General features: G+C 38.0%; 1 protein-coding gene across 2 annotated transcripts in view; it reads left to right on the forward strand.

Annotated features, from left to right (window-relative positions):
- The first annotated feature begins 420 nt into the window (after positions 1-420).
- The window catches only part of LOC140767384 (callose synthase 3-like), a 33,971-nt gene continuing 20,462 nt past the window's right edge, over positions 421-13,929 (forward strand). The window contains exons 1-9 of one of the 2 annotated variants that reach the window (XM_073107266.1): positions 421-948; positions 1,259-1,359; positions 2,723-2,847; positions 2,945-3,038; positions 3,170-3,280; positions 3,371-3,487; positions 3,582-3,674; positions 3,769-3,860; positions 4,113-4,239. In XM_073107266.1, coding sequence (XP_072963367.1) covers positions 753-948; positions 1,259-1,359; positions 2,723-2,847; positions 2,945-3,038; positions 3,170-3,280; positions 3,371-3,487; positions 3,582-3,674; positions 3,769-3,860; positions 4,113-4,239 — 1,056 coding nt within the window. In that variant the 5' untranslated portion in view covers positions 421-752. Of the gene's footprint in view, positions 949-1,258; positions 1,360-2,722; positions 2,848-2,944; positions 3,039-3,169; positions 3,281-3,370; positions 3,488-3,581; positions 3,675-3,768; positions 3,861-4,112; positions 4,240-13,929 lie in introns of those variants that run through there. The other variant, XM_073107267.1, reaches the window with a different exon arrangement.

The raw sequence follows: 13,929 nt of genomic DNA on the forward strand, positions 1-13,929 counted from the left end.
GTGATTGCCTAACGAGGGTAGTATTGACGTATAATTTGTGCATAAAAAAATCACTTCTTTATTCCTCCACTTGTCTCCTTTGCCTAGGAAGATCTTATCTCTATGTATATAGCGAACGACGTCAGTGCAATTGAGTACATTTCATTATTTGGTCTTATTAAAAGATAAGTAGATTATTATTTTACCCTTTCATATACTAATTTTTAAGGGGTGTTATTGTCATTTAAAATTATATGTAAATATCACGCCAGTAGTCCAGTACACGGTGTATACCGCCCTTGGCCGCGGGTTCATTATAGGAAGACGACAAGAAGTGGCAATCTCGCAATAAATTAAAGTTCTCCTCCCCATTTCTACATACTCTACTCAAATGGCCCCCACCTCTCCACTCTATGGCCTTCTTTCGTGCTTCTTTTTTGTCTTCCTCGTTCCTTTCCCTCCTCCAACGAACGTCTTCTGCTTCTCATACTTCCGCGCCTTCCGCGCCTTCTCTTCTCCATTTACCTCTCTCCCGTTTCCTCCTCAAACCGTGATAAGGTTTACTTCCGGAACCTTCTTGAACCACTCGTCTCTCTACTCTCTCTACCTTCTCCCATGGCGAGATCATTGCCGAGCTGAGGTCTTCTTGTCCAAGAACGAGAACGTGACGGCCCTTTCTTTCGACAAAATCTTGAGTTCTCGATGCGGGTTTCTTGAGCTCGAACTTTAGTGATCGAAATGAGGGTATATTGCGTGAGGTAGGTCGTTTCGTGATGTCGTCGTCGTCGTCGTCGCACGGGGGTATCTTGCGACCGCCGCAGAGGAGGATTTTGCGGACGCAGACGGCCGGGAACTTGGGGGAGTCGATATTTGATAGCGAGATCGTGCCGTCTTCTCTTGTTGATATAGCTCCTATCCTACGCGTGGCTAATGAGGTCGAGTCCGGACGTCCTCGGGTGGCTTACCTATGTGAGTTCTTTACCTGAATTCTTCTCTGCTTTGCGTTTTGTGCTTATTGTGTTTTCTTATAAATCTATCTATCGCTGATTTAGTTGTCCAATTGTCCCTAGTCGTTATTGGCTTCTCCTTTACTTGCTCTAAACACATATTCTATGCATTGCTGCTCTTTTGCCATATGATCATATTTCTTTATGTCATAACTTTATTAGCTTCAAGACGGTGTTTTATTTTATTTTTCTCCTGATGATGATCTTGAACAAGAATCTTCTATTTCATTTCACTTCCATTCATTACTAATATTCATATTATAAATGAGTAGGCCGATTCTATGCATTTGAGAAAGCTCATAGATTGGATCCAACTTCAAGTGGGCGGGGTGTTCGTCAATTCAAGACTGCACTTCTGCAACGGCTGGAAAGGGTGAATATTCTAGAACTTTTAAATTAGTCCATATTCATTTGATTACTCGTTTGGTGGACTCTTTTATTTTTGCACCAGGAAGTTGGAGATAATTTTACTCATCTTCTAGCAATATGAAGTAAATGTTTCTGCATATCTCTTGAAGTTCATTTTGCAGGAAATTAGGTCCTAAGCATTCTCTAGTATGTAGACAAACTGGTCTTGTATTCTGTTTATTGCAAGAAATTTCTGTATGGTATCTCAACCTTATTATTATTTGTCTTGTTGTAAATCTTGCATAAATTACAATGTATTGTCACTTAGAAGAATGTTAGAAGAATGAATACATGATGTTTGTTCCCAATTTTAGTGAGCTTGCAACTTGCAAAAAGTGCATACCTAAAAATTCATGTACCATATGCAACTCCAACATTGAAGATGCTATAGATTTCAGTATAGTGAATATTCCACAACATTGTTTTGGTACAATTTCTCTAGATAGGTAAGCAGCTTCTTTACTAACCTAGATGAGCCTTCCGATCTGTCGATAGAAATCAATAATATGTGAAAGGTTATCGAAAATCTATTGTTTTGTTTTATCACATTACAAGAGGGGCAAAGATTAGTTGTTGTAGAAGAGGATGCATTACTTGGGGAATTCTTTTCACAGGAAAGATCAATGAACACATGTAACCATGTATGGGATATGAGTTGGACAAATAGAGGACACCTATGGGCTCTTCATTTGATTTTTTGCGGATTAATTCTAAATTCAATTCTTCAAACAATGAGTCAGCAATTTAAATCTGGAAATTTTTTGAAGATCGAACATCTCAGTGGAATGTTAGAATTTTATATCTTTGGATGAACCATGAAGTTTGAATGGCAAAAGAGTAGTACTGACGACAATTATGTATCATTCAGTAAGTAGACACTACAACCAGTACTTTGGGCAAAATTCTGAGGTGCCCAAACATTTAGGTCAAGCCTTATTTATTTTTGTGGTAAAAGTATCAAATAAATTGGATATCCAAGTGTGCTGATAAAGGATATACACATGGAGGATAAGCAGGTTGGAAAGTCGCACATCAAAGTATTCTTCATATAACGGATGCTTATAATTTTCTTTGGCAAAAGTATACCATCTATTTTTCTGATAACTGTTTCAGTATGTTTTATTTGTATGGATGGATAATTCACAATCTGTAGTTGCAGGGTTAATCCTTAAGATTTGCTTTATTCAATATGCAGTTGTCGACAAATATATGAAAACAGACAGCCTTTCGTGTCTTATCTTCATAAAGATTGAACTAATTGATAATATTAGTCTTATTAGATTTATTTAAAAGATATGGAAACACTTCTTTATGTCATACTCTATTAGGAGAATGATCCAACCTTGATGGGAAGGGTCAATATCAATGATGCACGAGAAATGCGGAGCTTCTATCAGGAGTATTACAAGAAATATGTTCAAGCTCTTCAAAGCGGCTCTGAGAAAGCTGATCGGTAAGTTAGATTCCAATTGATTTTGACATTTAAGTGCATCACTCTGTTTGTTCCTCTTTAAAGAAGAAATTGATAATTGGTTGGTCTTGACATTTAGGGCTCAACTTACCAAAGCATTCCAAACTGCTGCCGTTCTATTCGAGGTGTTAAATGCAGTCAATCTAACACAATCTGTTGAAGTTGATCATGAGGTTTGTAATAGTTATGTCTCTAGTTCAATGTCCTTCTGGTATTATACGACTTAAATTTCCTAGCTAGATCAGATTTTGTCAATCTACTAGTCTACTACTATTGTAATAACTAATTACTGGCTCTCTCTTAGATATTGGAAGCACACCACAAGGTCGAGGAAAAGACAAAGATATATGTACCTTTCAATATTCTTCCTCTTGATCCTGATAGTGTGAATCAGGCCATCATGCAGTATCCTGAGGTTTTTCTCCTGCCTTCCAAATCCAGATTATTCTCTTAACTAAACAATCCAATGGAAGAAGTCCTCTGACATTCTTGTTGAACTATTAAGATCCAAGCTGCTGTTAGTGCTCTTCGCAATACAAGAGGCCTTCCATGGCCTAAGGATCAGAATCATAGTGATAATGGGGACCTTCTTGACTGGCTACAAGCTATGTTTGGTTTTCAGGTAAGCAGCTTGGAGTTATCATGTTGATTGTCTTCTGTCAGTCGCTTTCATGTCCTAACAATGACCTGCATTTTTTTGAAAAAAAAAATTACAGAAGGATAATGTTTCTAATCAGAGGGAACATCTGATAATGTTACTCGCTAATGTTCATGTACGCCGATTTCAGACGTTTGATCAACAACCTAAGGTTCTTCCTTTTATTATGTAAACTCTAAGATTGAGTTAGTGTGGTGTCACTGTTTCACCTTGGGTGATGAACTTACTTGATCTGTTCTGTAAAGTTGGATGAAAGTGCATTAAATGATGTGATGAAGAAGTTATTTAAGAACTACAAGAATTGGTGCAAGTATTTAGACCGCAAGAGTAGCCTTTGGTGAGTATATCAGCATCTCCATTCATTGTTATATATTTCCATAGTTCTTTTCTGCAGTTATCGTTCATACATATGTATGTTTATAACAATTTATATTCACATAGATGTATTAGTACAGATTATTCTTTATCTTTGCCATCTGTTCTTGGAATTCTCTAATCCAATTTGCAATAAAATAGTCAGTCAAATATGTCCATTTGTGCTTAAATTTTCTCACAAACTGATTCTGTGTCTCTACTGAATCATTTTAAGGTTGCCAACTATCCAGCAGGAGGTGCAACAACGCAAATTACTATATATTGGCCTGTACCTTCTTATATGGGGTGAAGCCGCAAACTTGCGATTAATGCCAGAATGCCTTTGCTACATCTATCATCATGTATATTACCAATAGCCATTTACTACGTACTGAAAAAATATGCTTTTTGTTTCATTTTACTTGATCCTTGATAGCATGACGTTGTCCTGTCAACAATATGTTATTAATTCTATAATATTTTACTTAAATATTTTTCACATGCATTTCCTAACTAAATATACCAAGTAAAAGGCATTCACAGTGTACAAGGCTCACAACTGAATATTATATTCTAAACATATTATATATTCGCTATATTAGCAGCTAATGACAACCATCTCTCACTCATGGCTGTCCTTTTGATGATGTTGAAATTAGCCTGCTCCTTGTGCTGAATAGCCTTAATCTATCTTGGGATTAAAGAGCTAAAAATATCGAAAAATAGCAAATAAATGGAGTATGTTAGGAATTGGACCCTGGCTGGCTAGCTTAAAATAAACTGCCTTAACCACTTGTTCTACCTAAAACTTATGTAATTAATATTTGTCTATATGTATATATAATATCATCTCACATATTATATATCAAGTCTGTTTAACCCGAACTTGAGTGAGTTGACTCTAGCTTAGCTCAGCTCATTTAGAGTTCGAGCCAAGCTCACAAACCTCGTGAATCGGCGAGGCTTTTTGATAGCCCTAGTTTGAATGCCTCTCCAGTTCACTCGGGAAAATTCCCGATGTGTTCGAATGCCTGATGGATATCAAGTTAATTAATTTCATATTTTAATTAGGTTTTGGTTGTTTTCTTTTCTTAAATGACTAGTCTGATTGAGAGACTATATATATGTTGTTTTACTTGAGTTTATTATGCAATAAAGTATCTCATCTTTTCTCTTCTTTCTCAAGTCTAGTAAAGGGACTAGGGTTCATGATCTCCTTTCTATTCACCGTTGTTTTGCTATGATATTTCTTGATAGTGTTTCACTGGGTCGAAATTTATCAATTGGTATCAAAATATTTGTGACCAGTTGACAAAATTTCGTTCTTCAACTTGCCGCAAGGTTTGGAAAGACGTCGAAGACATATGCAACATTGGTTGAGGACTGTCTTGATATGCTGGAGGTGACTCTTCATCAACAAACAAGGAAGTAATTAAAGCATGGGGAAGCTTTGCATCACGGAGATGCTGGCCAGGATAGAAGGGAGACCGGCGGCCACTCTTGCTAGGGGGTTGAGGGCGGCTAGATTGGGGGAATTAAGCCCCGAGTCACTTGGCTAGACTTTCTGAAGTTTTTGGGAGATCCTATAGGTTGAATATTTAAGGTGGAATAATTTTTAGCCTACCGAAGGGATACAACCAACATAGAGGGTTAAGCATACCGCGTTCCACTTACAAGATGAGGCCTTACAATAATTTCCGATAGTTTAAGAAAATGGACCCATCGGTAGATTGGCTAGAGTTCTCTTGGGGGCTTGATGTCCATGTTTGGGTTATCTAAATACGATAATTTTGATAAGTCCTTGAAGAAGTTGCAGCAGACGGGGACCACCAACAAATATCAGAATGATTTTGAGAAGCCGACTTCAAGGGTTTATGGATAACTAGAGTTTTCTCTATTGGGTTGTGCATATGCCACAGACCATAGCCCATGCTATTGACGTAGCGCATATGCACGGGGACTGGTTGGCAAAGGGGTAGGTGAATGCAAGGTCGAACGAGAATCTTACCCACCGACCACCAGGGTCAACCCAATGCCGACTAGGCCCAACTAGAAACCAGGATTCTGACCAATTGGCACGATGCAGATCATGATTCCACTGGGTCACGTCTTCCAACATTTGACTTATGAGCGGATGAAGAGAAAAGAGCTTATGCTTTAACTATAATAAGAAGTTCGTTTGTAAACACTAGTGCAAAAGGAAACAATTCTTTGTGCTAGTAGCTGAATCGTGCTTCGATGACATAATGGATGAGGAGACGGTTGAAGTTTTAGAGGATGAGGCAGAACAGCCGAAGATCACCTTGCATGCTCTTCCTCCCAGGTGCGACGCCACGTACTCTGCGGATTGTAGGGTCCTTTGAAAGATCATCCAAAAACTTTGATAGTGTCTGTGCTATTTGATAGTGGGAGCATTCATAATTTTGTAAGTAAGTCATCATCCAAAACTTTGAGAAAAATAGAGCTTGCTACACCATTTTTCATATTTGTGGCTAACTAGAGTTGGCTAGACTGCAAGAAGATTTGTCGAGGTTGAATTGCAGGACTATATTTTCCTCATCAATATATATCCATTGGGACCACAAGGCTTTGATATCGTTGTAGGAGTGCAGTGGCTGTAGAGTTTAGGATTGATCACTTTTGATTATGGAAGCTTGACAATGGAATTTGAGAAATCTAAGAAAAAAAATACTAGTTGCAAGATGATACATGAACATGCCTCATAATAGGAAGAGTAGAGTCAATGCTGAGGATCAGAAGCCAGGGAGTGGGGAAGTTTTGATGATGATGGCAGAGGCGACCTCAATCGAGCAGCCAGCAGTCTCATGGAGCATCCAAAAATTCGAGTCGGTTGATTTAGACACGGTGAAGCACACACAACAGTTAGAGAAACTGCTAGAGTTTCAATCGGTATTATTAGATCCGGCTGGTCTACCCTTAGCAAGGGCTCACGATCATTGCATTCCAATCATACCTAGAGCGGAGCCAGCGAATATATGACCACATCATTACCCTCACTATCAGAAGACAGAGATTAAGCATATCGTTCAAGAGATGTCAGCGGATTGTATCATCAAACCAAGTTTAGACCCATATTCAACATCTGTGTTGTTAAAAAGGACACGTCATGGCAATTTTGTGTGGATTACCGGGTTTTGAATGACATCACAATGAATGGTCTGGTGGATGAGCTCTGGGGAACAATGTTCTTCACTAAATTGGACCTAAAATTAGGCTATCATTAGATTAGAGTGGCCACCCATGATGTGTCGAAGACCTCATTTTAGATGCACGACGGGTATTATGAGTTCTCGCTAATGCCATTTGGCTTGTGAATGCACCAACCACTTTCTAGGAGTTGGTGAATGATATATTCAAATCGGTCCTCCAAAGATTTGTCCTGTTTTTTTTAATAATGTTCTCATCCACAGCAAGACCTAGGAGGAGCATGTGAAATACTTGCATTTCGTCCTTGTCACTCTACAAGAACATGCACTCTTTGTACAAGAAAAAATGTTCATTTAGCTAATGTGGAGTATCTCGATCACATTATTTGAGTTGAAGGGGTCAAAGACCGATCCAAGCAAGATTGCATGCATGTTGGAGTGGACGACGCCACCCTGCAAGCTTTGTGTTTTCTAGTAACATATTACTCACGCAAATTTGTAAAACACTATGGGAAGATAGCAATGCCTTTGACTAACTTACTGCAGAAGGATGTATTCCAATAGTCAGCAGAGGCAATGGAGACATTTGAGGCACTTGAGAACGCGATGACTACCACTATCATCTTGGCTCTTTCAGATTTTGAGCAATTGTTTGTGGTTGAGGCAGATGTTCTAGGCAATGGATCAGAGCATTATTGATGCAAGAAGATGCCCAATTGCATACTGTTGTCAGACATTATCTGAACAAGGGCAAGCATATTCCATGTATGAGAAGGACCTAATGGCTCTCGTTTAAGCAGTGGAAAAATGGCGTTATTTGATGGGCCAACGATTTATTGTGCGGACGGACCATCGTTGCTTCAATTATCTCTTGGGACAGAAGGTGTTGACAAAAAATCAACAACGATGCGTGGGCAAATTATTGGATATGATTTCGAGATCAAATATTGGCCAGGAAGTGAAAATAATGTGATCGAATCCTTATCACGCTGAGGGGTGCAGACTATTTTTGAACCAACAGAATATTTCTTGAAGGTTTAGTCGACATACACTTGCTAGTGACAAAAGTAGCAAAGATATTCAGGCCATATCCTACTTGGTTGGAGCACTTCTGAGCTATGACAAGGACGAGCTCACAACTAGATGAGCTTAATGAGAGGTTACGTGCAAGTGGAGGGCAGTTGGACGGTTTCAATTAGTGGGCTTGGATTTGTGATTCTAAGGAAGTTTTGTGTTACCACCGGACTTTGATCAAAAGCAGAATTCGTGACATGAATACCACGATACATCCACAGTGGGACATTCAGGAGTACTATGGACATATAAGCGGCTAGTGGAATAACTTTTTTGGCAAGGGATGTGAGCGAATGCTCGTCGATATGTCCAAGCCTATGATATTTGCCAAAGAAACAAGTACGAGGCACAATGACTTGTAGAGTTGTTACAACCACTATTAATCTAGATTATATTCGGGAGGATATTTAGATATTGATGGGTTACCTAATTCACAAGGGTATTTAGTCATTCTTGTGGTGGTTGATCAAAATTGTCTAAGTACGAACCTTTTGTGGCCTTAAAACACCCTTGTTTTGCTATGTCGATCGTAGAAACATTTGCTAAGAAGGTTGTCCGATTATATGGGGTGTCATGGACAATCGTCTAACAAAGACCCAGTATCTGTTAGCAGCTTCTGGCAAGAATATTTTGTTTGTAGGGGACTAAGTTGAAAATGAGTACCGCCCAAGGATGTTCGTGCCAGTCCGGCACTGTTGCATGCCGTTTTGTGCTAACATGGAGTCCTTTTTTAAAAAAATTTCTATTTTCACCAATCATCATTAAATGAAGCTTTTGATCTTTCTCATCATTCTATGTTTACATATTAGTTTTAATTATTGAACTATTATCAACTAATATTATGTGTTGAATGCTATTATATGTTCAATTATATTATATTGTTCAATCATTAAGATAGTTTATAATGAATATATTCAATTATATTATATGTTGAATAATATTTATATTTGATTATTATTTTATCTTTAGTAAATTAGGTCATTTATAAAAATAATCTAAAAATAAAACACTATAATATAGGTTTTAATACAAATAAAACCAAAAACAAAAAACCAAAAATTGACATGCCAAATACCCAAAATATTTTTAAATATCCTAATTTTTTTATATTAAAAATATGTTAAAATGCATGCCATTAGCATGCTAGGCTGTGCTGATGGTGGCATTGGACGGCATGTGCCACAAGCACGGCCATTGTTGGTATCATCTACCACCCACAGATTGACGGACCGACCGAAGCCTTAAACTGTTGTTTAGAGACGTATTTGCGCTGCTTTGCAGGGATGCATATGAAGTAATTGGCGAAATGGTTATCTTAGGTTGAGTTTTGTATAATACATCTTGTTAATCAACATAAAAAGGACCCCCTTTAAGGCGGTGTATAGTAGACCACCACCAAATGTGCATCACTATGGATTTGGCTCTACAAAGGTGGCATTGGTTGATCAAGAACTGAGAAACTTGTGATGAGATCCTACAATCTCTGAAATACTATTTGGTGATTGCTTGCAATCGAATGAAAGTTCAAAGTTCGGTAGGACAAGCATCGTTGAGAGTTAGAATTTCAGGTGGGAGATTGAGTATACCTCATGTTGCAGCCATATCGACAAATATCAGTGCAGGTGCGAGTGAATAAGAAATTAGCCACATTTTTTTATGAGCCATTTGAAATTGTTGGAAGGATTGGACCAATCGCATACTGTTTGCTTATTCCGAAAGGATCACCATTCATCAAGTATCATGTGTCTCAGCTGAAGAGACATATCGGTGTAGGCGAGCGTAGTATGCCCTATCTACCTCAATACGCTGATACTAGGGAAATTGTCTTGGAACCGAAAGAGATTAAGAAGCTTTGGATCAAATATCAATGTCTTAGTGCATGAAGCGGTTGGTCATATGGAAAGGATGGGTGCTACTGGAGAGAATTTTGAAGACTTGAAATAGCGATTTCTACAGATATATTTTGAGGTCAGTTTTGTCTTCAAAGGGTGGCGAGTGATAGGAATGGACGTTTGGCCGCTCCATTTTGGGTTACTTATCAACAGAGGCAATGTCGGGCAGCTAGTGGACCAGCAGAGGAAGCAGCAGCAGTCCAGGAAGCCTACCTGAAATGCATTTGAACACCAACTTTCAAGAGTAAAAGGCTCGTTGGAAGCATTTGAACGGCATTCCTAGCATTCAAACGTCTGCTCCTAAGCGCAAAATGCCCTATGGAAACATTCAGACGGCTTCTCTGGAATTCGAATGCATGTTCAATTCACTTGGAAATTTTTCGATGTATTTGAATGTCTTCCATGCCGTTCAAACGACCGATGAACATCAAGTTAATTAATTTTAACCCTTGCTTTCCTCATTGTAAAGGACGTGAGTTGCTAACTAAAGCTGGGGATGGGGTCTGAGTTCAACTCTAGCTCTAGTCCTCTCGAGAGAGATTTCAAGAAGTCAGCCCAATCTCCGACTACTCATCCGAAGCAAGGATCGACCTAGCGATTGGGCCAGACTTTGTCTTAGCGGGAAGCCTACTATCCTGTTCAAGTGGATTCGGATGGAAAGGCTTCTCATCGAAGATCTGGGAATCTTGGATTCGAGGTTCTTGGCAATTTCAAATGCTTGAAATTGTGCCAGATAACCTCATGCGGGACGGAGATTCCGATGAGCATCTATCTCTGAATAGGGTTCGTTGCAATGGTCAGAGAAATCTGAGAAAAGAAATGGGGGAAAATATCAAACCTCTTTACAAAGAAATCTTGCTAAGGTTTGGGAGAAACTCTACTGAAAAAGGAAAAAAAAGGAGATCTCCATGGCAAGTAGAGACTGAGAGAAGAAATCGACTGTGCTTTTGCTGCAATGATCCAGATCATTGGGCGGCTTTTTGCAAGTATAGCATTTTATGCTACAATAGTGGGAAGTTTGGTCATCGAGCAAGATTTTGTAAAATAGGCAAAGAGATGCAAACTAATGTGGGTGATAGATCGCTGGTGGTTATGCTGCGAGCATCTGAGGAAATGCGACAAAATGAGATCAACCGAAAGCTTTGTATGGTGGTTACTCTTACTCATGGTTGGATTTCAGCCAATAACTTGGAGTTGGTCCTTAATGCGATGTGGTCCTGGGGCCATGTTTGGAGAGCTCGTGTGATATCTGGTAAGGAGTATCTTGTGGATTTTTCTTTAATTCAAAGAATGGAAGAGATTGTCAAAATGGGGGAGATCAACATTGGAATAGCTCGGTTGCAATTTGCTATATGGCGAAAGGATGCTAAAGTGATAGGGAAAAGGGAACCAGTATAGATACGCATATCAAGTTTTCTTTTGTATTGTTGGAACTATATACACTTTCTCAAAATTATTGAATCTTATGGATTTCTGATTTTGGTTGATTAATATACTAGTAAAAAAATTAATCTGAAGTATGCAAGATTGCTTGAATGCAGCATGGCCACTAGATTTTCTAGTTTGTTTGATATTGCTTGAGATGATTCGGATTGGAACATTAAATACAGACAAAATTTGACAGAGTAGCAAAAAGACCTTGAGCAGGAGATGAAAAGGTTGGTGGAAAATAGCGGTATCTGTAGGAGTAATGAGAGAGATATAAGTAAATTGGCGGCTTGTGAGCAATGAGATTTATACTGTGAAGTCCTTGTATAGATTCTTGAACAATGGAGGGATTATTTTCCATACTTCCCCAAAAATTTAGAAATTGAGGATTCCTCTAAAGGTTCAAGCGTGTCTGTGACTGATGTGTCCAAACAGAATTTTAACAAAGGTAATTTGTAGAGAAGAGGATAGAGTGGCAACACAAAATGTGTTTTTTGTGATAAAGAAGAAACTGTTGATCATCTGTTTGTTAGATGTCATTGTATAAAACAGCCAATTGGAAAAGTAGCTATGGCTTCTGGCCTAACTAGAATCCGGAAGCATGCTAAAGAATCGTTTTGTAGTTCTTTTTTGAAGCAAAGGAAGGCGATTTCCAAATGGATCCTTATTTGGGTTGCGACCATGCTTTGGAACGTCTAGTTAGAATGAAATAGTAAATGCGAAGATGTGGAGGCTCTTTATCATAAAATAACCTCCATGTTCTGTTGATGGGCAGGTTTGTAAGGAAGAGAGGCAAAAAAAAAAGGGGGAAAAAGATGGTGCAGGTGGTGGAGATCAAAGATGGTTAATCAAACTGGGTTTGTTGATGGGATGACCAAAGTCTGCTTAGTGAAATTTGGTCTTATATCTGGTTAATTAGTTGCTGAGTTGAATGTTGGAACTTTACCTAACTGTCTAAACTTTGATGTAGCTTATGTTTTGTTTAGGCTTGAGTTTTATGTAGTAGTCCCCTGGTTTGTTTAGCCTAATTGGTTGTTTTCTTTGAGTAACGAGGGAACATGCTGAACTTGGAAGGTTTTGTCAAATCGAAACCTCTCTTGTACTGGTGATGATGTTTTATTTTGTTTCAATGAAACAGGGCTCTTGCCTTTTGTCAAAAAAAAAAAAATGTTAACTAATTTCAGATTTTGATTAGGTTTTGGTTGTTCTACTTGAGTTTATTAGGCAGTAAAGTATTTTCTTCTCTTCTCTCTCAAGTCTAGCTAGGGGGCCAGGGTTTGTCAATTTGGAACTAGGACTAATAATTTAGTGGTACATGCAAATATGCTAGATGATTTTACCCTTTTGTGGATAATGCATGCTTAGTTTATCTAAATATATTCAAAATCATTTTGTATGGAACTATGGATAAAGCTGGACTTTAAAACAATGTTTATTTCTTTTTGGCTTTGTCAATTCGCCAACTATCCTAAAAGTTTAAGATGTTATGTAATAGACTAACAATATATAGTATGTCTTTAACAAGCTCCCCTCACCTGTAGTACCTAATACCGCATGTGATAGATGATTAATAACAAGATGTATGACCTATTATACTGCATGTGAACAGATAGTAGATAACAAGATATACTATCAATCGCACTGCACTAGAATAGATACTAGAATATAGGGAATAAAAGCGGACTAATGAGGTTTGAACCTATGACCTCTAGAAAAGTTGGCTCTTGATACTATATTAACTCGCCAACTACTATAAAAACTTAATTTATTATATAATAGATGAATAATGTATGCCATTTTTTTAATAAGCTTGTAAGCTCATAAAGCTTAGAAATTCGTGCTTCACTTGTTCTCGTAGGCATTATTTCAATGTAGTAGTTCCATACTTCCATTTACCATGGTCAATCCTAGAGCAGTTAGTAGTTCAACTTACTATGAAGTACAAATAAACTTGCTTCTCTGATGTAAAAACACAAACTGTCAGGAAAACCAAAATGTGATTTTATGAAGTTCGGAAAATAAGTTCTAGTGCTTATACTATGAATTGATCCCACCCATTTAATCTTTCACCAAATTTTACCTTTTACATGTAACTCAGTTTACTTATTAAATGCCATGCCGCAACTTGGTTGGCAGGGTAAATGGAGTTGTGCTAAGAGTTTTTGTAATGACTAGACCAGACATAAATCAACCCTTCTGAATTTCCTGGTAGTATGTCTGAAATGTAAACATGGATTACTGTCTGGTGATAAAGAACTAGTACACTCAAATTTTCGGCCTAATATAGATATGATGCATTTATTATGCCTTGTAGAAGCAGTTAGAGCATTTGAATTTTGAAAAATTAAGGTTTACTGCCACTGAAGTTCAATTTCTTAAGATGGATATTTTTGTAAGTTTTATAAGGTAGACTACAAGTTGAAACTTTTCCATGTAAGTCTGTCTGAGGCTATGCAGCTATTTTTCCCATCCAGGGAAGTGGATATGCTTT

Source organism: Typha angustifolia, chromosome 9 (genome assembly GCF_048772165.1).
Source record: "Typha angustifolia cultivar Huaian chromosome 9, ASM4877216v1, whole genome shotgun sequence".
NCBI classification, from domain to species: Eukaryota; Viridiplantae; Streptophyta; class Magnoliopsida; order Poales; family Typhaceae; genus Typha; species Typha angustifolia.